The sequence below is a fragment of the Pseudonaja textilis genome, chromosome 2 (assembly GCF_049901715.1).
Source record: "Pseudonaja textilis isolate UNSWEBS1 chromosome 2, rPseTex1.2, whole genome shotgun sequence".
Taxonomy (NCBI): Eukaryota; Metazoa; Chordata; class Lepidosauria; order Squamata; family Elapidae; genus Pseudonaja; species Pseudonaja textilis.
The window spans coordinates 236,194,942-236,218,168 of NC_141991.1; the positions used below are offsets into that span (position 1 = coordinate 236,194,942).

Here is a 23,227-nt window from a genome sequence, read left to right on the forward strand (position 1 = left end):
ATTTATTTTAAAAAAGTTAATGTATAAACATTTGTACATAATTCTGGTTATGGACATATATAAATATTGCATGTTACTATTTTTTAAAATATGTGGAATTAAGTTTCAGTTAATCAAATACTCATTGTTCACATAAGTCAACTTCTATGATTAGAATTAGAATTAGAATTCTTTATTGGCCAAGTGTGATTGGACACACAAGGAATTTGTCTTGGTGCAAATGCTCTCAGTATACATAAAAGAAAAGATACATTCGTCAAGAGTCAAGAATCGGAAGGTACAACACTTAATTATAGTCATAGGGTACAATAAGCAATCAAATCATACTAGGAAACAGTCAATATAGATCGTAAGGATACAAGCGACAAAGTTACAGTCAAAGTTAAAGTCACAAGTGGGAGGGTGTGGTGATAAGGAATGATGAGAAGATTAATAGTAATAGTAGTGCAGACTTTTTAAATAGTTGGACAGTGTTGAGGGAATTATTTGTTCAGCAGAGTGAGGGTGTTCGGGAAAAAACTGTCCTTGTATCTAGTTGTTCTGGTGTGCAGTGCTCTATAACATCGTTTTGAAGGAAGGAGTTGAAACAGTTTATGTCCAGGATGTGAGGGGTCTGTAAATATTTTCACAGACCTCTTTTTGACTCATGCAGTATACAGGTCCTCAGTTGAAGGCAGGTTGGTATTATTATTTTTTCTGTAGTCCCAATTATCCTCTGAAGTCTGTGTCTGTCCTGTTGGGTTGCAGAACCAAAACAGACAGTAATAGAGGTGCAGATGATAGATTCAATAATTCCTCTGTAGAACTGTATCAGCAGCTCCTTGGGGAGGTTGAGCTTTCTGAGTTGGCGCAGAAAGAACATTCTTTGTTGTGCTTTTTTGATGATGTTTTTGATGTTAGGTGTCCAATTTAGGTCATGTAATATAATAGAACCTAGAAATTTGAAGGTCTCTACTATCGATACAACAGGATGTCCCCTGCTTCTTCTTCCTCCTATCTACTTTGCTCCTCCTCTTCTCTCCATGTCTACTCTGGGAAGAGACATCCTATAGTATGACTGCAAGCTCTGGAACAGATAAAGGGCCACTTAAAAGCTTCAGAGAAAGGGAGAATTTTACAAGTACCAGCCTTCCTATGGAGAAAAAGTCTAGAACAGATATAGAATAAGTGTACAGTATGTACTGCACAATCTTTACAATGCATAATTTTTCCTCATGTGGTAGCCTCTGGGAAGCATGCAATGTCCACTTGCAGATCGCAGAAGCTGCAATCTACAGCTTCTGAAATTTTTTTGAGGTATGGCGGGGTGTGCCTTGGTCTTGTACCTTGTTTCTTCCTTACTCCTAGTGAATTGACAAAATATTACAACAATGTTCTGAATAAGGTATCACTTTTAGGTTGTCTTTGTTGGGACTTGTATTAATGCAACATAGTAGGGTCAAAAAAATTTTAAAATTTCACGTAGTCCTGAAATTGATGAGTTGATGAATGAGAGAAAGCTTGATTTTTCTATGTAATGATGCAGTTGACACGCCTGTTTTTGAAAAATACACTCCTGAGTATTGCTGTAAGACAATACAGGTCTGGAATAAGGAGTACTTTGATGACTTATTTAGGATTTTGGTGGTCACATGACATTTGCTGAAGACCATTGACTGCAGTCCTCTATATATTTATGGCAGAATCAACACACATTAACTCCAAAAAGCTTTAGTGACAAGAAGGAAAAATGGGTGGAATTATGTTGCTATCCTCCAAGACTTCTTAAATGTATAGTAACTAACAATCCCTTTAAATGCATCCTTTATTTATTTAGCTATGTTTAGAGAAGATTTTTAAAAATGTGCGGTTGTGAAATATTCCTGAAAATGATGCCCAGATCACTGTTTGTTATGCAACTTGTTTTTCACTGTGTGGTATGATGATAGTAATTGTGAGCTTTCCTGTAAATTGCCTTGGCAGAGATTCACAAAAAGAAAAAAAGCTTTGGCTTGTCTGGTTAAAAAAAATGCCTTGTCTGGTTAAAGTTAAATTTTCCATCTCCTTTGCTCTTGCTTAAAACCTCACTATTTAGAAGCAGAATCGATTTTATATCTGCTCCCAAAGAACAGTTGGAAGGGTTGTTTCTCATTATATTGAGACAGGGAAACAAAGAAATTGCAACTTTAAGCCTTAAAACATCTAGTAAGAAGGTGTAGAGGAAGTTGTTGTTGATGAAATAAAATTGAAACTCCCCAGTTCTATCACATCTTCATCACTCTGAACAGAAACATATACACACTGAAAATTCAAATGTTATCTAAGTTATACGATATAGCCTTGCCTACTCATTATCCATCCTCTGAGGACTCTTTTTGCCACCCCTGAAAAATTGAATATAGATCTTAGCTACAAAACCTTATTGCAGTTAGGCAAGAAAAACCCCAAACCCTGAGCAACTTTTATTACAAGAGTAGTTTTATAAAACTTAGGAAGTTGTTGTTATGGATCAAGAATCAATTCTTGTTAAGATTTATTTCAGCTTTATGATGCTTACTAAAAAATAGGTCTTGTGCAGCATTTAGATATAGGTGCATACCAAATGAAAATACACACACATATACATATGCACACACACAACACTAAAGTACAGGTAGTCCTCAATGTATGACCATAATTTAACCCAACTTTTCTGTTGCTAAATGAGACAGAGGTTAAGTGAATTTTGCCCCATTTTACGACATTTCTTGCCACAGTTGTTTAGTAAATCGCTGTAGTTGTTAAGTGAGTAACATGGTTGTTAAAGGAATCTGGTGTCAGGACTCCAACAAATCCACCCCCATTCAAATCATAAATCTCTAGCCACATCTCAGAGAAAAGAAAATTGATTTATTAGAAGTGGCCATGTTGGTGTTAGCTGGATGCAGCCGATACTAAAATACATCATTCATTTCCCCCTTGACCCTGGTCTTCCCCCCAGCCCCTGGATGTGACTTCTCCAATGGAACACATCCATTCCCAAGAGTCATCAACCATGCTCTCCAGTAACATTCTTGCGCTCCGACAACTTTGGGCTGCCAGGGTGATGATCTAGGCACTTAAGGAATGCATTGTTTTCCCCCACTCCCTTTTTCTGGCAGCTAAAAAGACCAAGGAAGTATCTTTTTAATTGACATTTGGCTTCAAATTGACTTTGCTGGTCAGAAGGTCACAAAAGGGGATCGCGTGATCCTGGGATACTGCAATCGTCACAAATATGAATCCGTTGCCAAGCATCCCAATTTTGATTGCATGTTCAAGCAGATGCTGTAACAGTTGTAAATGTGAAAAATGGTCATAAATCCCTTTTTTCAGTGTTATTGCAATTTTGAATGGTCAATAGAAGAACTGTTGTAAGTTGAGGATTACCTGTAAAACTAAATGATGAGCTGTTTGCACATTTGTATCTATTTACAGAAGAAAGATCGCATTGTACCTGCCTTCTTCCAAATCAGTGTCCAAAGGGTGAAGAACAGGTCTATTGCATTCAGTACGGGTCTAGAAACCAAAGGAGGACATCAACCCTCTGTGTACTGGGAGCCATGAAATGTGCCAATGTGAAGACAATGCTGTTGCATCCTGGGAAATGTGTGCCATAAAATGAGTAGCAAACAGATATCTGATGTACTCAATCCTATTTCAATCACAGTTCAAAATAAATTCATTGAATTAAAATGTTGATATAAGAACTGGATTTTTGTTTATATCATCCTAATTGTTTCAATTGAAACTGTATGAATGAATGAATCTCAGCATTTTGAGAGTTTTGAGAACAAGTGGTTGGTACATTCGTAATATAGCTATCCTAAGAGGTTACTTAGGCACAGATAGTGTATAACGATGAGCATGGACCTCCCAAAAGATAGGCTCCAGAAGAAGATAGCCTTAAGATACAGAAGGATCTTGACAGACTTGAACATTGGGCACTATCTAATAAAATGAAACTCAATGGTGAAAAAGTAAGGTTTACATTTAGGTAAGAAAAACAAATTGTACACGTAAAGTATATGTGGTACTTTGTTCAATAGTAATAACTGAGAGGGATCTTGGAGTCCTAGTGGACAATCATTTAAATACGAGCAGCAGTGTTGCAGCTGCCAAAAAAGCCAACACAGTTTTAGGGTGCATAAATAGAGTGATAGAATCAAGATCACATGAAGTGTTCATACCACTTTATAATGCCTTGATAAGGCCACACTTGAAATACAGCATCCAGTTTGGGTTGTCACGATGTAAACCGATGTTGGGACTCTAGAAAGAATGCAGAGAAGAGCAACAAAGATGATTAGGGCACTAGAGGCTAAAAACATATAGAGAACGCTGGGATTAGGTATATCTAGTTTGATGAAAAGAAGGACTGGGTTGACATGATAGCAGTGGTCTGATATCTCAGGGGATGTCATAAAGAAGAAGGAGTCAGGCTATTCTCCAAAGCACCTGAGGGCAGGACAAGAAGCAGTGGGTGGAAACTAATCAAGGAGAGAAGCAACTTAGAACTAAGGAGAAATTTCCTGACAATTAGAACAATTAATCAGTGGAACAATTTGCCTCAGGAAGTTATAAAGTCAAATGTTTTCCCTGTGGACATACGGTATTTATTATCATTCCTTTGCTTCTGCACATTTTATGTCCCTTTTGGAGAGAACTAACTTTTCTCCTGAATCTTTTCCTCCCCTCTGTATTTCTGGAGTAATTCTGTTTCTAGTGAATTTCACAAACCAATTTCCAGTGAACCAGATCTTATTCTCGATTAGTCACTTTCAATCTGTTTCTTAACAACTTCACACACACACACACACACACCCAAACCCTTCCTCGGCTTGATTTCTCTTCCTTGTAAGAGGAGTGTGGCAGCATTTCAGAAAAAAAAATGATAGTACTTCACCCTTGGTTTATATTGGACCCTATTGTAAGAGAAGCTGTATTTGTCTTTTAAAAAATCTAATTAAAAACAGCTGAAAGAAAAATTATTTGGGAGGAAAATTGTATAAGGATTGGTGAAAATGAACATCATCTGCTTTTGAGAGTGAATTAGTTAGTTCCCTAATGGAATATAACAACCATATAGAATAGTAAATTCAGTAGAAAATAAAAACAAAGAATCTGCATTACTCAAGTTGAAGCGGTACAGGCAGCTCTGTATTTTTGTTACTGTATAGGAAATGCAACAGTAATGGTATGAATCATTTTGAGCAAGGAATAGCCAGCCCAAGTGTTTCATGTACAAAGCAAATGTATGAAATGCCTTCAAGAAAACAACCACAAAATCCTAATTCTCATCCTCTGAGCATTCTAACAGAGGGAATGTGATTGACTAGGGCAGGGGTCGGCAATGTGCCTCTTTAGAGCCACATGTGACTCTTTGGGCCTCTTTAGAGCCACATGTGACTCTTTGGGCCCTCTCCTGTGGCTCCCTATCAGATGATCCCACCGCTGGCTGGCCCCTCCCCTCCCCCTCCCCCCAGCCATTCATACCCAAGGTTTGTGGCTCCCGGTATTTTCTTTTCTCTCTCTCTCTCTTTCTCTCCTCTTTCTCTCTCTCACATCTCTTTCTCTCACTTTCCGTCTCTGTCTCTCTTATCTCTCTCTTTTTCGCCCTCTCCCCCCTCTCTCTTTCTCCTTTTCTCCCTCTCTTTCTCCCTTCTCTCACCTCTCTCTCATCCTCTCTCTCTGTCTGTCTCTTTTTCTTTTTCTCCCTCTTTCATCTCTCTCTTTTTCTCCCTCTCCCTTTCATCTTTTTGTCTCTCATCTTTTTCTCCCTACACCTGTCTCTCGCTTTCTCCCCCCTCTTTTCTCTCTCTCTCCCCCACTCTCCTTTTTCTCACTCTCTCATCTCTCTTTCTCTCTCCTTTCCCTCTCTCTCTCTTTCCCCCACTCTCTCATCTCTTTTCTCTCACATCTCTCTCTTTCTCCCTCTTGCTGTCTCTCTCTCTCTCTCTCCCTCTCTTGTCTCTCTCTTTCTCCCTTTCTCTCTCATCTCTCACTCTCTGTCTCTCTCTCTTTCTCCCTCGTTCTATCTCAATTCTCTTTCTCTCTCTGTCTCTCTCTGTCTCTCTGTCTCTGTCTCTTTCTGTCTCCCTCTGTCTTTCTCTCGTGTGTGTGTGTGTGTGTTCCCTCTTGAACCATTTCCAAAAACAGGTGACTGTTGGTTGTGGTTTTGGGTTTTTTTGCTGATGTTGTTCTTTTTTCTTCTTTGGGTGCTTTTCACCATATGATTTAAAAGAAGAGTCATTTCAGGTTCCCAGAAAAATGAAGCTCTTTCGTCCCTCTGCTGTGGCTCACTGTCGGCTGAATCCACCACTGGATGGCCCAGCCCCTTATCGTCCCCTCCCACTCACTCTTCACCTGCCCTGAGAAGGGAAGGGCAATGGCGGCAGATGGAGACTTGCTCCGTATTCCAGGAGTAGGGAGTGAGTGATGGCTGTTGGCCATGCCGACCCAGGTTTTGTGGCTCCCAGTGTTTTTTTTTTCTGTGGGAAAGGAGTCCAAATAGCTCTTTGAGTGTTTAAGGTTGAAGACCCCTGCCTTAGCCCTAAGCCCAACCCTAACATTACTTTAATTTTGTGAATGGGATTTTCCCATGTAATATACTGTGCTCCCAAAAGAAGTCCGGACAAAAAGCTGTCACTCTTTATGTGTTGTTCTCTTTGCTTATAAGACCACTAAGAATCTGTTCATATGGTTAGTTTTCTGGCTAGACCCCAAGAAGACCTAACCCTAAACCCAACCCTAACCCTAGTTTTCATATGAGAATGGGATTTTTCCCATGTAATTTACTGTGCACCCAATATAAATCCAAGCGAAAAGCCGTAACTTTCATTATAATAGCCTAATGAATCTGTCCATAAGGTTAGTTTTCTGGCTAGATCCCAAGAAGACCTAACCCTAACCCTAGTTTAATTTTGTGAATGTGATTTTCTCATGTAATTTACTGTTCCCTCAAAATAAGTCTGACAAAAATGCTCTTTCCTTATAATACTTCCCATTCTCTTTGCTTATAACATCTCTAAGAATGTGTCTTAAATTAGGGTTAAAGTGGGGTTAGGGCAGGGGTGGGATTCAAATTTCTTTGGGTTCTGTGGGCGTGGCTGAATTTGTGGGTGTGCCTTGATGGTCATGTGACTGGGTGGGTGTGGCTTGCTTGTTGGGTGTGGCTTGGTGGTCACATGACTGGGTGAATGTGACCAACTCAATGTCACTCACGTCAAGGGGTGCCTCAACTAGTCCTTCCCCTCCCAGCCATTCCTTGTCATACCCAGTCTCAACTTATCTATAGTTGTGTAAAAATGTTGTTCACCTTTTTTTGACTTTATTATCTACATACTATAGATGTACTTTCACGGACCACTGAAAGGAGAAAATGGCTCACATGCTTTGCTCAGGAGTGTGACAGGCAACAGTCTTTTAAGGGGCTGCCAGAAAGAGGAGGGAGGGCAATATATTTTCCAAAGCACCAGAAGGCAAACAAGAAGTAATGGATGGAAACGGAACAAAGAGAGAAGCAAACTAAGACTAAGGAGAAACTTCCTGACAGTGAGAACAATTAACCAGTGGAATTGCTTGCCACCAGAAGTTCTGGATGCTCCAACACTGGAGGTTTTTAAGAAAAGACTGGACAGCCATTTCTCTGAAATGGTAGGATTCCCCACAAGGTCCCTTCTAAGTGTTATTCTGTTATTCTGACATCTTTCCCGGGACCTCTGCTCAGGGTTTGGCATCCTCAGTTTTCCTGCCTAAGCAGGGGGTTGGACTAGAAGACCTCCAAGGTCCCTTTCAACTCTGTTAAACACACATCTATTTATGCTCTGGACTATAGACATGTAAACCCTGAAAAATACCTGGGCAAAAGAAAAGCAGTAAAATCACTCTAGGTGTAAAATATTAATATATAATAAATAATGGAAGAATTAAAATAATAGCACAGAGTTTTCTCTTTCTTCCCCCTTCCTTCCTATTTCTATTTTTCTTTGTTCCTATTTCTTTTTTCTTTCTTTTTTCTCTCACTTCCTTCCTTTTTTTCTCTTTCTTTCTCTTTCTTTCTCTCCCTTCCTCTTTCTTTCTTTCTTTCTTTCTTTCCCTCTCTTCTTCTTCTTTCTTTCTTTCTTTCTTTCTTTCTTTCTTTCTTTCTTTCTTTCTTTCTTTCTTTCTTTCTTTCTTTCTTTCTTTCTTTTTTTCTGGCTAGACTCCAAGGAGACCTAATCCTAACCCTAACCCCAACCCCAACCCTAACCCTAGTTTAATTTTGGGAATGGGATTTTCCCATGTAATTTACTGTTCCCCCAAAATAAGTCTGAACAAAAAGCTGTCATGTTCTCTTTCCTTATAATAGCTCTAACAAACTGTCCATTAGGTTATTTTTCTGGACAGACCCCTGGGAGACCTAACCCTAACCCCAATCCTAACCCTAATCCCAACCCTAACCCTAGTTTTCAAATGCGAGAGCAGCAGCGTTAGCCACAGCCAGCTCAGCCGGTGTCTTGGGGCATAGAGAAAGTCACATGTCTCCCCATATTCCTCTCGCCGCCTCCATGGCTGCTCAAAAAATGGTCATAAATCACTTTTTTCAGTGCCGTTGTAACTTTGAATGGTCACTAAGCAAATGTTGTAAGCCGAGGACTACCTATAGCTTTCTATATTTATAAACTCACTGATCAGTTGGAACAATTGTCATAGAGGTGGTTATGGGGGAGACTTGGCAATTATCTGTAGATAAGGTGCCTCCTTTTGGTTAGACCGGGGTTTCCTACTCTTAGCAGCTTTAAGAATTTAAATATTAGAGGAGGTGATAAGTTGCTAAAATTGTTTGGACTTGTCATGACGAAGGGAGAAGTAATTTTTCTTCTTTTTTCTCTGTGTTTTCCCCTCCCTCCTCCCTTTTTGTTTCTGCATTTTTATTTTTAAAATGTTTCTTAATTTGCATTCATTTCTTATCTTAATATTTTTAAACTTGAACAAAAAATATTATTTAATAAGAAAGTTTGAGAAACACTAGGTAGGTTTGACTGATATTTGTAGAGCTTTTATCCCTTCTGCCTCAGTTGAATTTCCTTTCTTTTTTGACCTTGATCTGTACTATCCGATTTTTTCCTGACTCAGTCTGTCTCTATAATGGAGTGCGCAAGCTATATTCCTTTACCTGTAGAGAGAGTTAATTAATTCAGCCTTTTCTACCATTGTGTTATTTCCTAAAGAAAGGCTCTTGATTTTCTTTTGCACAAGTACCAGCCTTAAAAATGCATCCTTTAAAAAAAAAAAAAAAAGGTTATATGCCTAACTTTAATGTTCCTTTCCCTCTTCATTCTTTCAGGTTTACAAAGTTATCTGCTGACCTGGGTGGTTTGGATTTATGCACCCTTTGAGAAGCTTCACCTGACTTTTCACGCTTTTTGGAACTAACAGCAGGATTTAGCAGTTATGAGGGGGGAAGAATAGCACTTTATGATCAAGCAAGCTGTGGGCTGTGGCCTCAATCCAAGAGGTCCCTTTTTCCCAGCAGCAAAAATAACTGCAAGCAGAAGCAAGGAGAATCTTTTAAGGAGAAAGAAAAGTAAGAAGGAACCAGTAGCAGCCTCTGGGGGAACCTTTATCAGGAGGGAAACTGACTTCTCTTGATCAGCTGCACACAAGTTCCATTGGAGTTTCAATCACGCCATGTATTACAGGAATGAGCATTAGAATTGGTGGTGACTGTAGTCTTTGGCAATGAGAGATATCTGGTACTCATCTTGGTTCGTTGTCTCCTTTGAAATTTCCTGGAGATTATTGTAGTACTGGCTCACAGTTTCCTAAAAGGCCTTCATCGTTTGTCCAACAAGTCATTGCCTCTATGCTAGACATAATCTGATATTGGATTGACAAAATCTCAGTTCCTTTCTATCTTAGTACTTACTTACAACTATCGAAGATTTTCCCAAGACTGTACTTGTACTTATGGTGGGGAAAGATGAAGAGAAGCCTCTGAAGAAAAAAGATGGAAAGAACATAAACTCAGGCTAGGAAAGAGTATTTTCTTGGTGACTGCCAGTAGTTATTAACTGCAAAACTCCAAATGCCCAATAGATGACAATAGTGAATTATTTTTCCCTTATCTCTTTGCTGCTTCTTACTGGTTTCTTCAACTTTTGCAGTTCACAAAATTTGTTTTTGTAGAGACTAGAGAAGACAACTCTGACATAAATATACATCAACCATATAACAATCGCCACTATTGCAAACAATAACAATTACCTAGGAGAAAGGGACTGAAGCATTTCTTAAATCTAGAGAGACAAGATAAGTGACTCAGGCAGATGTTGCCTTGATTCACTGGGGTATAGGAACAAGGAGAAAGTACAAAATAATCAGACTTGCAAGATTCTGTTATAGCAATCTCGATAGAAACAATTTTAGCCTTTCTGTGTGGTTGATTTTCTTCTGTGGTCTACATAGTGAGGCTGATAATTTTTAAAGTTCTCCACGGATTCACTTGGCCCAAACAATTTAAATTTGTTTTGAATTCTATTCAGATAATTGAAAAAAACATGGAACACTCAGGTTGGATTTTGTTTCATCAATTCAATTCAAAACAAGTTATGGAATTTTTGAGGATACAGTTTGCATTTTGTGCACTTCCTTAATTCCCATGGATAGATGCACAGTCTAAAAGATTCTAAAAAATCCTAAAAGATTCATATAAGTATAGGCTAGACTGAAATACTTTCATTTCTAGGCAAGACAAGAGGCGGTGGCCGTGTAGCTGCAAATCATCCAGATGACATTATAACCCATTTTGGTTGGAACACAGATGAGATTGCTTAGGTCATGTTGGTGAACAACATGCACTAGAAAATGGAGGTGGTACAAACCTTGATCACTACATTCCTTAGATGAAAGAATGTAGACCTGGCCTTGGACAAGGAATAAGTGAACATTTAAGACTTTTAGCTAAGATTACTCAGTCCTGAGAAAGAGGAAAGCATGAGAAATAAACTCAAAATAACCTTGCCTTGAAGCTATTGAATATAAGAAACTCTGACAGGCTTTTAAGATTCTGCTATTCTACCCAATCAAAATAAAGAGCATTATGGGATGTGGTGTCCGCTTATCAGTTTAGCTGGCTTGCAACAGGATTGGGCCAATTAATGGAAGTCTTGGGATCAATAGCTATTAGCCTTGATGTCATTGCGACTGTCTCCGAAGACCATTTGCTGGAAGAATGTTTGTCTTCTTTGTACAGTTGGTTGGCCTGTGAGAACAGACTGCTGTTTAGATGAGCCAAGGATGCTATCCAGTAGAGCATTGTTACATTCTTTTCTTCTGATTGGAATCTCTGCTGTGTTTATTTCCTGGCTTTGCTTCCCTCAAAGGGATCACACTTCGGATACCACTGACCATGACATTATTTAGCATTTTCTTGTACAACTTTTCAGGGATTACACCTTTTACATCCAGAAGGAGATGACTACTATTCCTATTTTCCTATAGGGTTTCATCTTCTCTCTCAAGCTATTCAATCAGTAGATGAAACTTGTCATGGCCCCGTTGGAGCTTGGGTCTGAGGAGGAGGAGCAGGAGGAGGAGCTGGGGCCAGTGCAGGGGGATGGTGCAGTCTCTATGGCTCAGGAGGAACAACCTGAGAATGAAGATGAGGCAGTCCCAGGTCCATCGGGCCTCGTTGAGTTGCGAGGGAGGAAGAGTGGGCTCAGACTGACCAAGGAAGGTGGGAGGAGATGGAAAGGGCACAGTGGTGGGATTCAAATATTTTTGCCACTGGTTCGGTGGGCGTGGCTTGGTGGGCACACTTTGCGTGTGTGCACACACTTTGCATATGAGGGTGCAATTGTCAGCCCTTTGAGGTAGTCCAGACCAAAAACATAAACCATAAGTAATAACATTGTCTTTATTGCAAGGTTACATTAACAGAGTCCTGCAAATCTGAATGTATTTCTGTTGTCCTTTTTTGGACTTTCCACAAAACTAGGGAGAGCCTCTTCTGAGATGCTTCCCATCCTCCTGGGATACCTTTTGCATGATGGTTATCTAGGCCATGGCCCTTCCTCCTGTCTCCCAAGGTCATTCCCACATACCATTACACTTATAAACACTGGTTTGAGCATCTAAAACACAGGTGTCAAACTTGCCATGTCACATTGCCACATCGTGATGGATTGCCACATCGTGATGGATTGCAACATTTTTTCTCTTTACAGAGTTGGGTGGGTGTGGCCTGCATGTGATGCATCTGGCCAGCGGGCCTCCAGTTTGACACCTCTGAAATATTTCTAATAAATAAATAATTGAATAAGTGGATGCATTATTCATCCTGGAATCTTTAGACAAATCTTAAATATTCTGGATCCCATTATGTTTTCTTTGCCATTTGTTGGCGTTATCTGAATTTTGTTCCCTTGGTAAAAAAGCAAGTTGAGCTCCCTAGATTTATCATTGTGCCTATTGCACAAGCCCAGTAGCCTTTCCCAGAGGCTGAGCTGACAAACAATCCAAGTGAAGGAAATGTGCCAAACTTCTTGGTTAATGACCAAGCTCTGAGTTATGAATTAACCTGAAAGCCCAATAATACAGATTTACTTTTTACTGACAAATTATCTCAGCAATAGCAATGGGATTGATTTTCATATGAATATGCTTAGAATTGTAGCCATGAAGCTAGGTGTTCTGTCTCTTGCTGAGATATCAATAAAAATAACTTATGATGGAAAGTTACAAAAGGTTGTTATAGATCAAACTAGGTTCAGAGAGGAAAGTCTACCAAGTACGCCTTATATAATTCAAAGACAATACAGACATATATAACAGGAACAAAACACATTGGTCTGAAAGCAACACTGTAATAGATTATCTTTGTATGATCACTCTACAGTACTCAGGCATTTTGAGCCCTGAGCCATTGAAGAAGTGGGTGTATTATACATACAGTACTTCCAAAGTTTAAGCTAGACTTGCCTTTGTTCAATTATTTGTCTGAATTCCTAAGAGCTTTGAAAGTTCATAAAGGGCAGAACTATGCATACTTAACTAATTTGTGCTGGTGTGTTCTACCCACTTCTTTTTCAGAAAAATCAAGGCAATCATGGAATAAATGGGGGAAGAAGAAGAAGAAACATCACAGACACTCCTACCCTTTATGTAGTGTCAAAACTTTCATGTTTCAGGAGATGTTTCAGTTGTTTGAGAATAGTTTTTATATCAAAAAGAGAACTTCCAGAATATTCTCTATTTCAAAGATGTGTAGAAACCACATTCATTTTGTTTTTTTTCCACCAAAATTTAGCAAGATGATTTAAAGCTTTTTTTTCTGCTATGGGGGAGGGGGTGCATTAAGAGCAGAAATGGGAGTAATCTGCCTCTCAGAAAGAAGCCTCCCATTCTCAACTCTAACCCTACCGTTCAGAGCAAAACAAATAGAGTGGCCATACCTCACCTGCTACATCATTGGCTCACTGGAAATCTCTCATGGCCCCCCAGGTTCAGGAGGATAAGGTTCAGCTCTGAACACTTAAAATTTCATCTCTCTTGCATTCAAGTCATGTCTTTTTAGCTTGATTTTGGGAGGGGGAGAGAGAGCGTATAGCACATAGGTGGAAGGTTGCCTGCCATTACAATCCTCTATTGCAGGGGTGTCAAACTCACATTGTCACAGTGGTGTTGCGTGAGGTATTAGGACTTTTCCCCCCTTCACTAAACCAGGTGTGGGCATGGTTAGCATGTGACATGTCCAGCCCGCATGCTGAGAGTTTGACAGCCCTGCTCTATTGGCTTCCATCATTAGATTCATTTAGCTCTAAGTGTTGCAGGATGGAGGCTTCTTTTCAGGGGTGGAATTCTACTGGTTCGGACTGGTTCTATAGAACCGGTTGTTATGATGCTGTGCAGTTCAGAGAACCGGCAAATCGTGCCCCTTGCTGGCCTTACCCCTCTATGTCTGCCCCTCCCCTCCCCATCCAGTCAGCCCTTATTGTGCATGCGCGACATCGCTGACTGCGTTCTCCCCCACCCAGTCATTCCTTAAGGTATTTCTTTTCTTTCTATGATCAGCTGTGTTGGGATTCCCATCACCGTCTTACTGCTTCACACAGGAGGCTTCTCTGAGGGCCAGGAAGCAAAAGGGGGCACCAGGGGGCAGGGGAACACCCACTGCACTCCGTTTTTTGCCTTTCTGGGCCCCAGGAAAACCCCCTGGGAGCAAAAATGCCCCCCCCCCCCCCAGGAAGCTTCCCTGAAGCCCAGGAGGCAAAATAACTGGGGGTGGGGGGGAGATGCTGCAAAAAAAAAAAGCAGCAGCCATGCCCACTCAGTCACATGGACACACCCACCCAGCCACGCCCACCTAGCCACACCCAAAAAACCGGTTGTTAAAAATTTTTGAATCCCATCGCTGCTTCTTTTAAAGGCTGATTGGTCCTTTCAGCACATGGACTGATGATTTCATACTTCTAAGATGTACACTAATTGTTGTTTATCTATCACTGTTGAGTTTCATGCTTGCTGAACTTCAAACGTGCTGAAATTCTTTTGAGCTTGTTCAAAGATCAATAATGGTAAGGTCTGTGAATCACACTGAAGAAATCACACTGCCACAATTTTTAAAACAAGATTTATTGGTATGAAAAGTCAACTTCTTTGAATATTTCAGGACTGCTTGCTTGTTCAAAGACTTTTAATTAAAGTTTATTCTAAGATAAAGCCACAAAAAGAAACAAAAGCTAGAAAGTTAAGAGAAAGAAAAGTGCAAAGAGAAAGTAAGAAAAAAATAGTAGCAACCTCTAACTTTGTTCAGTGCAGTAAAGTACAAAAAATAATGACAACTCCACCTTTTGCCTCATATTATTCAACATTTCAAGCCATTTCTATAACAAAAAATCATTTTAATCATTAAAACCTAAAATCAGTTTCAATGATTTCAGTTTCAAGCAAAAAGTCCAGAAGCAGAATATTTCAGGATTGTTAAAAAGATCTTTCATCCCAACATCTCTCTCTCTCTCTTTTTCAAAGCAAGGTGAAAGAGAGGTGGGTTATGGCAGGTGTCCAGAATTAACCATCTGCCAGGCAGAATGCAGATCACTAAACACAACTGTTAGCCTGCCAAATGCTAACAACATTACAGTTGTTGTTAGCTAGTCAAAAATTCATTTTTCCCTTAGTGCAGAAGTGCTAGACTTAAATCCCCAGGCCTGCACTGCATGTGGCCTGCAAAAGTGGAAAGTATCAAATATACTGTATAACTATAAGTAATTACATCAACAGCATTTAATTTGCAAATAATGTAGAAATTAATTAGCTTTGAGGTCTTTTTGTGAGCTATTATTTTTTTAAAGTGTGGCCTGTAGCTATCACAAATAGGCCCAAACTGATTCTTGATCAGAAAACGTTGCGTATACTTTTCCTACTGGGTTGCTCTAAACAATAAAATGTTTGCAAACCCTTCTTTCCATGTGTTATTTAACAGAAAGAGATATTCTGAAATGCACTCTTGTTTCTATTTTTCTGCCTCTTCACTGTTAATCACATTGTCCGCTCAATTCTATTACCAATGGCATTAATTATTGGGAAATTTGGGAAATTTGTTGTGTAAGACAAGGTGTTATGCTAACTACACGGACATTCTCTCCATTGCATCTGAGGATGCCAGCCTCGCATTCCGTCATAGTCTGTGGTGCAGGACTTCCATTCACAATGACACAAATGCTTGTTCCAGTTTCTCTGCATTGCCCAGTTTCTCTGCATATGCACGTGTTGGTGGGCTCTAAGTAATGGACAATTGTAAAGTAGGAGGTTAACGCAATGAAAACAGAAAATCAGACCTGTAATACATAAACCAACCTAACCAATTGATTAAGTGAGAGTGATAGGTTTATGGTTTGAAAAAAGTATTGGAAGTTTTCACCATTGGTCTAAGACATTCTCTCAGGCAAGGGTGACGACAGAGTATAGTCAGAAAAAGTTGAGCTGGTGGCCAGGATGATGTGATCACAACTCCAGCTAGAGTGTGTGTGTGTGTGTGTGTGTGTGTGTGTGTGTGTGTGTGTGTGTATGAGAGAGGGGGGGTATTTATATATCTGCAACAGACTTAAAAACAGATATTTGATCATACTGTCGTAGCTACCAGCTTGATTTTTCTGATGACACCCTGCAAATACATAATTTCCAGGATAGACGCAACAGCAGCAATAGATGTAACAGTAAACTTTGTGTGCATGTGTCCACGGCTGAATCTTGGTGACTGACTGCCTGGCAGTTTTCTTGGTGAAATTTTAGCAATGGTTTGCCATTGTCTGTTTCTTAGGACTAAGAGAGAGTATGACCAGCTTAGCATCGCCAACTGGCTTAGTGCCTAAGGCAGGACTAGAACTCACGGTCTCCTGGTTTCTAGCCCAGAATTTTAATCATAAGATCAAACTGGGTTTTGTAAGCTATTGCTTCACTCTAATTCCTTCCTCTGCTCATTACATTGATAATAACCCTTAATTTTTCTTCTGCGTACTTTGAAGGGTATTATGGGAAATGTGAGAACTTTTTTGAGAAAAATCCAAAGAAACAAAAAATCCCTCAAGGATCTCTCTCTCTCTCTCTCTCTTTTATAGTCTCTTAACTTTTGGAAGTAAGGAAAAATCTCTTACCATTACAAATCTCCCACAACTGACACGATTCACAACTTCTCTCCGATAGGGTACGGGCTCTGCAGTTTTCTTCACTCACTAAAAGGTATTGCCTGCCCCTACATTCGAGGGCATGTAACTTGCAAATAGTTAGCCACATGCTCCTCTGAGTTTTGGGGTCAGTAGCACACACATCCAGGGAAGAGCTGGAAAGGGGGAAAAAAAATAATCATTCCAGCAAATCGCCCACAATGCTCTTCTGACTTTTAAGAGCAGGAACACACTGTCTGAATCCTCCAGGCTGCACGAAGTCCTTGAAAGCTCAGGATGCAACCTCCAAGCTCTGCTGCCAAATTGCAATTCTTAATATGTCGGAAGAGGAGTGTATTACACTAATGGATTTTAATAATGTGAATTGTCTTTAATATATATAAGCTGCATACATTCATTAACTAGTATGATGTCCTCAATCTCCATATAGAATAGAATAACAAAGTTGGAAGGGACCTTGGAGGTCTTCTAGTCCAACTCCATGCTTAGGCAAGAAACCCTACATCACTTCAGACAATCCAATCTCTTCTTAAAAACTTCCAGTGTTGGACATTCCCAACTTCTGGAGGCAAGTTGTTCCACTGATTAATCTAAGTGTCAGCAGATTTACCCTTAGTTCTAGGTTGCTTCTCTCCTTTATTAGTTTCCACCCATTGCTTCTTGTCCTATATTTTCCAACTTTGTGGTGGAATTCAAGGGCAAGTCCTATTGCAGCCTGAGACTGGAATCTGTCAATAGTCAAAGGATGGGATTGTCTTCCAGGATATATCCTGGATCCAGATGATGACAGTAGGTGAAGCTCAACTCCTTCTAAAACCCTATTCCCCCACATAAACTCTTTCCATTCACTGTTTGGTAGGAGAGGAAGAGTAAATAGCAATAATTTCCTCAAATCAAATTTCTCCCAACTTGTGTCAAAATGCAGGGACTAGAAGCGGAAATGTATTCATTTAAAAGTATTAAGAACTTTTGCAAAACATAACTTTATATAGTTCAAGCACAATGCCAGGCCATGTTAATGGCAAGGATATGCCAGTAAGTCATTGTGTGTACATGTTGGTGCCAGTGGGCACTGTAAAAGATGGATAGTTGTTTGAAGAGTACCACATTCACTGTAAATATCCTTGTTCTCAGGGAAAAATCATGGAGTCTTTAATACTAGCCAAACCAGCGCATATTCTATTTAAACATCTCCAAACCATCCAGTCCTCCTCCAAACTTCCAGGTAAGTGTTCTATCCAACTATGAAGATAGCTTCATCATTTGCAAATGAAAGTCAAGGATTGTTTTCTTTTTAATTCATCCAGGACTCACACATTTAAGGCTTTAATTTAACAGAAATGGCAGATTTATTAAATCCACTCACCTGCATTCGTTTGGCAACTTACACACACACCGAGTCTCAAAAACTCTCTCCCAGGGTTGGCACTGAATCACTGTTGGATGTGTTACTGGAGGGGCAACTGAAATGAGAGAAGAAACATACCAACACTAGAAGAAAATGGGAAACCAAAAAAAAAAAAAAAAAACCCTCCCCAGCACAGCCTCAGGAGTTTCTCTGAACTCTCATTCATGGACCAATTTTGACTAAGGGATATGATACGTTAATGACAAAATTAGGGTTTACTTTTTAGAACTGGTGCACTTTTATTGCTACTGAGAGTCCAACTAAATAACCACTGTGCTCAAAATTCATTAAATCTTCTCTAGATGCAATTGTTTAATAGCTACTTCAGCAATAGGAAGGTTTAAACCACGGCTGTCCAATATGGGCAACTTTACAACGTGTGAACTTTAACTGCCAGAATCCCCAGACTGGCTGGGGAATTTGGGGAGTTGATGTCTAGAAATAGCAATAGCGATAACACTTTGACTTAAATACCACTTCACAGTGCTTTATAGGCCACTCTAAGTGGTTTACAGAGTCAGCATATTGCCCCCAGCAAGCTGGATCCTCATTTTACCAACCTTGGAAGGATGTAAGCGTGAGTCAACCTTGAGACTGATGAGATTTGAACTGCTGACCTGCTGGCAATTGTCAGTCAGCAGAAGTCGCCTGCAGTACTGCATTCTAACCCCTGCACCACCACGGCTCTTAAAATTGTCAAGGTTTGACGCCCCTGTTTTAAACTATTCCACTTTGATCATCATTAAAACACAAATTATGCTCCTCCATCCATTGCAATCTGACTATCCCATTTTAATATTTGCATTTTAGACTGTGCTGTCATTTTATACATATAATAACATGTACAATAACTGTTATATTTTTTGGCCCCCTTTCAGTCTTCTGAAACCCAGCTTTCTATCACTGGATGAGAATGGGGATTAAACAAACTTTAGGCTACAAATTGGCTCATTAGAAGCAATCCTTTAATGGAGTACAATTATTGCACTCATGGAGGGTGCACGTGACCTTAAAGAAAAATTCATTGATTTAAACTTCACTGATCTCAAAGCAAAATTATCTGGAATATAAAGTGCAAATACTAAAACTGAATTTATCTTAAGACAGGCAGTGCTTGGATCAGGGCTGACTGAAGACATTTTGCTACCAGAGACAAAAAGAGGAAGCTCCTTTCATTTCATGTATAACATTTTGCTGGACCAGCAACTGGATTAAGAACAACTTTTGCGTCTCTACCACCTCTTCCACCTCCTAAGCAAACTAGCTTAGGAGGAAGAGATGATGATGGTAATGATAGCATCTACCAAACTATTTTTTGAACTATTTAGAACTGAAACATACCTTGTTTTCTGCAGTGGATTTCAGCAAAGTCAGGAGACCATTTCAGACTAGGTTCACATAGAAGAAGAGATGATCCTACTAGCTGCATGTCATTTGGGCATGACAGATGAATTTTCTCTCCAATCTGATAGGAAGGCTTCATTGGATTTCCTCTCAATCTCCCCTCAAACCTTGGTAAAAGACAAGCCGTTTCTAAGGAAAAAGGAAAGAGGCAAAGACACAAATATTTTCAATTGCTGTTTTCTATTTTCCTGTTGAAGACAGTAGCCCTCACCTTTTTCAGCTGCATCTTGAAACTGAATCAGAAAATAACAGAAGTGATATGTATGCTTTGTATAAATTGTAAACATTGTATGTCTCTTTTTCCTACTTTTCTTCTTTTCTCTAACCCCCGCCCCCCTATTTTCTATCTGTTCCACGTGACTTTTATTCTTTAATAATTTGGGTGATGAAAAATGTCAGGACCCAAATTAGATCCTGACTTATAAACTGAGGACTACAGAACTAAAAAATGGCTATATCCTATCCAAACATAGGCAGATACGTGCAGAGGTGGTATTCAGCAGGTTCTGACCAGTTCTGGAGAACCGGTAGTGGAAATTTTGAGTAGTTTGGAGAAGCAGCAAAACCCACCTCTGACTGGAGATTTTACAGTATCCTTTCCCTGCCACGCCCACCAAGACAAGCCCACAAAACCAGTAGTAAAAGAATTTAAATCCCACCACTGGTTCTGACCAGTTCTGGAGAACCATTAGCGAACATTTTTAGTAGTTTGGAGAACCGGCAACTCTGACTACCCATCTAAATACCACCTTTACCCCCCTTCTATTCTCTGCCTCCCGACTCCCAGCTGATTGGCTGGGTCTTCTTTTGTTGCCCTACACAGGAGAACAGAGCTGGAAAGCAGGTTAGTGGGGTGAAGAGGGAATGGGATTTTGCAGTAACCTTCCCACAGGAGTGGGGTGGGAATGGGGATTTTGCAGGATCCTTCCCCTGCCACGCCCACCAAGCCACGCCCACAGAAACAGTAGTAAAAATTTTTGAATCCTGCCACTGGATACATGTGAAGAGATTCAAATGATCTAAAATTTTCCATTATTCTCTGAATAGACTTAATAAAAGTTTTCCAATAGATTTAGAGCAGGGGTGGGGGATCATGGTTTCTTTATGGCCCATGGCTGCGTCAGGAATTCTGGGAGTTGAAGTGCACATATCATAAAAGAGCCATGGTTCCTCACCCCTGATTTAGATGCCTTGCCTAAAGATGGTTAGGTACCTCTTCTTCAGTTTAGCATGATCCAGATATGTTGACTTCAGCTTCCAAAATTCAGCACATTGATTGCTAAGAATTCTGGAGGATAAAGTCATATCTGAAAGGTGCCCACAAACATAGGGATAGAATTAAGATCACGTGAGGTGTTAATACCACTTTATAATGCTTTGGTAAGGCCACATGTGGAATACTGCATCCAGTTTTGGTCACCATGATGTAAAAAAGATGTTGAGAGTCTAGAAAGAGTGCAGAGAATAGCAACAAAGGTGATTAGGGGACTGGAGGCTACAACATATAAAGAACAGATACTGGGATGAGGATGTCTAGTTTAATGAAAAGAAGGACTAGGGGTGACATGATAGCAGTGTTTCAATATCTCAGGGGCTGCCACAAAGAAGAGGGAGTCAAGGTATTCTCCAAAACACCTGAGGGTTGGACAAGAAGCAATGGGTGGAAACTAATCAAGGAGAGAAGCAACCTAGAACTAAGGAGAAATTTCCTTACAGTTAGAACAATTAATCATTGGAACAACTTGCCTCCAGAAATTGCAAATGCTCCAATGCTGGAAGTTTTTAAGAAGAGATTGGACAACTATTTGTCACATTGGGGAAAGCTGGATAAGCACAGAATATTCTTCTTTTGTTTTAATTATATAATATTTGAGTAACCAGATTTTTAAAAAAGAGACAAAAAAAGATTTATTGGGAGTTAAAAAAAAACCCTAGTGCATGATCATGGTGCATGGCAGACTTGGTGCTTTCTGAGCCTGGCTATTTTCCTTGCAGACTTTCATTACCCAGCTTAGGTAACATCGGTAGTATCTCTGCAAGAAAACAAACAAGCCCAGAGACCACAAAGGACCCTTCATTTCAAACCTGAGCTACAAATATTCCCCTTTATTGGTATTTTACATTTTATTTTATTAGTTTTATTTATTAAGTTAGTACTGCTCGTCTCACTCTCAGATTGACTCTATTCTACAGTGACTATGTCCTCTATCATGATGTGGAAAAAGTGAGTAGGAGTGTATTTTATTTTCTTCCTTTTTCAAAATACTACTGGTGTGTGTGTGTGTGTGTGTGTGTGTGTGTGTGTGTGTGTGTGTGTTTGGATCTGAATCAGTCTTGACTTCTAGTTTTCCATTGCTTCCTTCCTAGGGCTGAGAGAGAGATGAACTGGGCCAAAACAATCCAATTGACTTTGGGCCCAGGGCAGGCTTTCTAATCTGGAACATTTCATTACTACATCAATTGGCTCTAAAGTTAATGCTAACGATGGGAAATTGGAGAAAGACAAAAAGAAATACTTCCTTACCTAGTACGGTGATGGCGAACCTATGGCATATGTGCCGGAAGTGGCGCGCAGAGCATTTCTCCAGGCACGCCAGCCCTCACCCGTTGCTCTTCCAGGTTCCAGTGTGCACATGTGTGCTTCCAGCTGGCCTTTGCACATGAGGGAGTGCCGTAAACTGGAAAAGCAGCTCCCTGGTGTGTATGTGTGAACCAGGGAGCTGAGCCGATAATTTCTGGTGCATGCATGTGTGTTGATCAGCTGGTCTTCATGCATGCATGCATGCGCACAGAAACCAGAACACCAGGTGCCAAGCGTGCATGCACATGCCAGAAACTGGAAGGTCAGCTTCCCGGCGTGCGCACGCGCACCCAGGGAACTGCTCTTCTGGTTTCCAGTGCTCTCATGCATGCACAAATGAATTCCCATTTCAGCACTCAGCGGTGAAAAGGTTCACCAACACTGACCTAGTACATACTTAAAACTGTATATCTAGGCAATTTCCTTTCCTATCAACAACTGACAAGTTGGTGAGAAAATCCAGTGAAGTCAATACCCTCATGCAGTGTTACTCAATTGCAATAGTTTGTAAGTTGTGTGAATTTCAACTCTGTCTGGGAAATTCTGGGAATTGAAGCTGTGGATGTTGAGAAACACTGTTCAGATGGATGTCAACAAATATTGTTTCTTCCAGCTGAAAGAGCTTATCTGTCCCAATACCAATCTTTAGGGAATACCACCAAAGTAGTGATATTATATTTTTATCCTACTTACAGTCATTCTAAAGTGGTCTCTTTGGCCTTTATGGAAAAAGATATAGGACTAAACAGACTTTTGGTCTGTTTCAGCAGTAATTATCTGCTATTCTTATACATACTCTGGCAGTTGATTGCTCCAATAGTCCATTTCAAGCCTTCAGCACAGGTAGCAACTGGGTTTCCTACAATTACGTATCCAGTGTTGCAAGCATAATGGATGCTTTTCCCCACAGGATAGAATGAATCAGCATCCTAGGAAAAACCAACAGCCTTGAGAATTACTGAACTGAACAAACAAATTTTATATGCAGAATATTCTTAGGAAATATATCAAACAATACAACAGTGGTTTTTCTTTGGCTTGTGCATTTTTGAAATATCAGTAACAGTTGGAATTGAGTATTTTTTTCTGTAGAACAATAATAGGACCACAAAAAACCTTCTAGCAGTAAAATAGTCTCTGGATCTTTGGTGAAAATAGTTAAGAAGTCAA

The 23,227-nt window shown here is 40.0% G+C and overlaps 2 protein-coding genes across 4 annotated transcripts in view; one reads left to right on the top strand and one right to left on the bottom strand.

Annotated features, from left to right (window-relative positions):
* Window positions 1-3,693, top strand: part of LOC113446430 (complement component C6-like) — a 35,468-nt gene extending 31,775 nt beyond the window's left edge. For all 3 annotated transcript variants that reach the window (XM_026716078.2, XM_087927352.1, XM_087927353.1), the window contains one exon: window positions 3,436-3,693. In XM_026716078.2, coding sequence (XP_026571863.2) covers window positions 3,436-3,617 — 182 coding nt within the window. In that variant the 3' untranslated portion in view covers window positions 3,618-3,693. The remainder of the gene's footprint in view (window positions 1-3,435) is intronic.
* A 10,902-nt stretch (window positions 3,694-14,595) lies between these two features.
* C7 (complement C7) overlaps window positions 14,596-23,227 on the bottom strand; it is a 38,343-nt gene continuing 29,711 nt past the window's right edge. The window contains exons 14-18 of the mRNA XM_026716056.2: window positions 22,854-22,986; window positions 19,414-19,605; window positions 18,031-18,127; window positions 16,635-16,819; window positions 14,596-15,760 (exon numbers count right to left, since the gene is read on the bottom strand). Of these exons, the coding sequence (XP_026571841.2) occupies window positions 15,558-15,760; window positions 16,635-16,819; window positions 18,031-18,127; window positions 19,414-19,605; window positions 22,854-22,986 (810 nt within the window). The 3' untranslated portion in view covers window positions 14,596-15,557. The remainder of the gene's footprint in view (window positions 15,761-16,634; window positions 16,820-18,030; window positions 18,128-19,413; window positions 19,606-22,853; window positions 22,987-23,227) is intronic.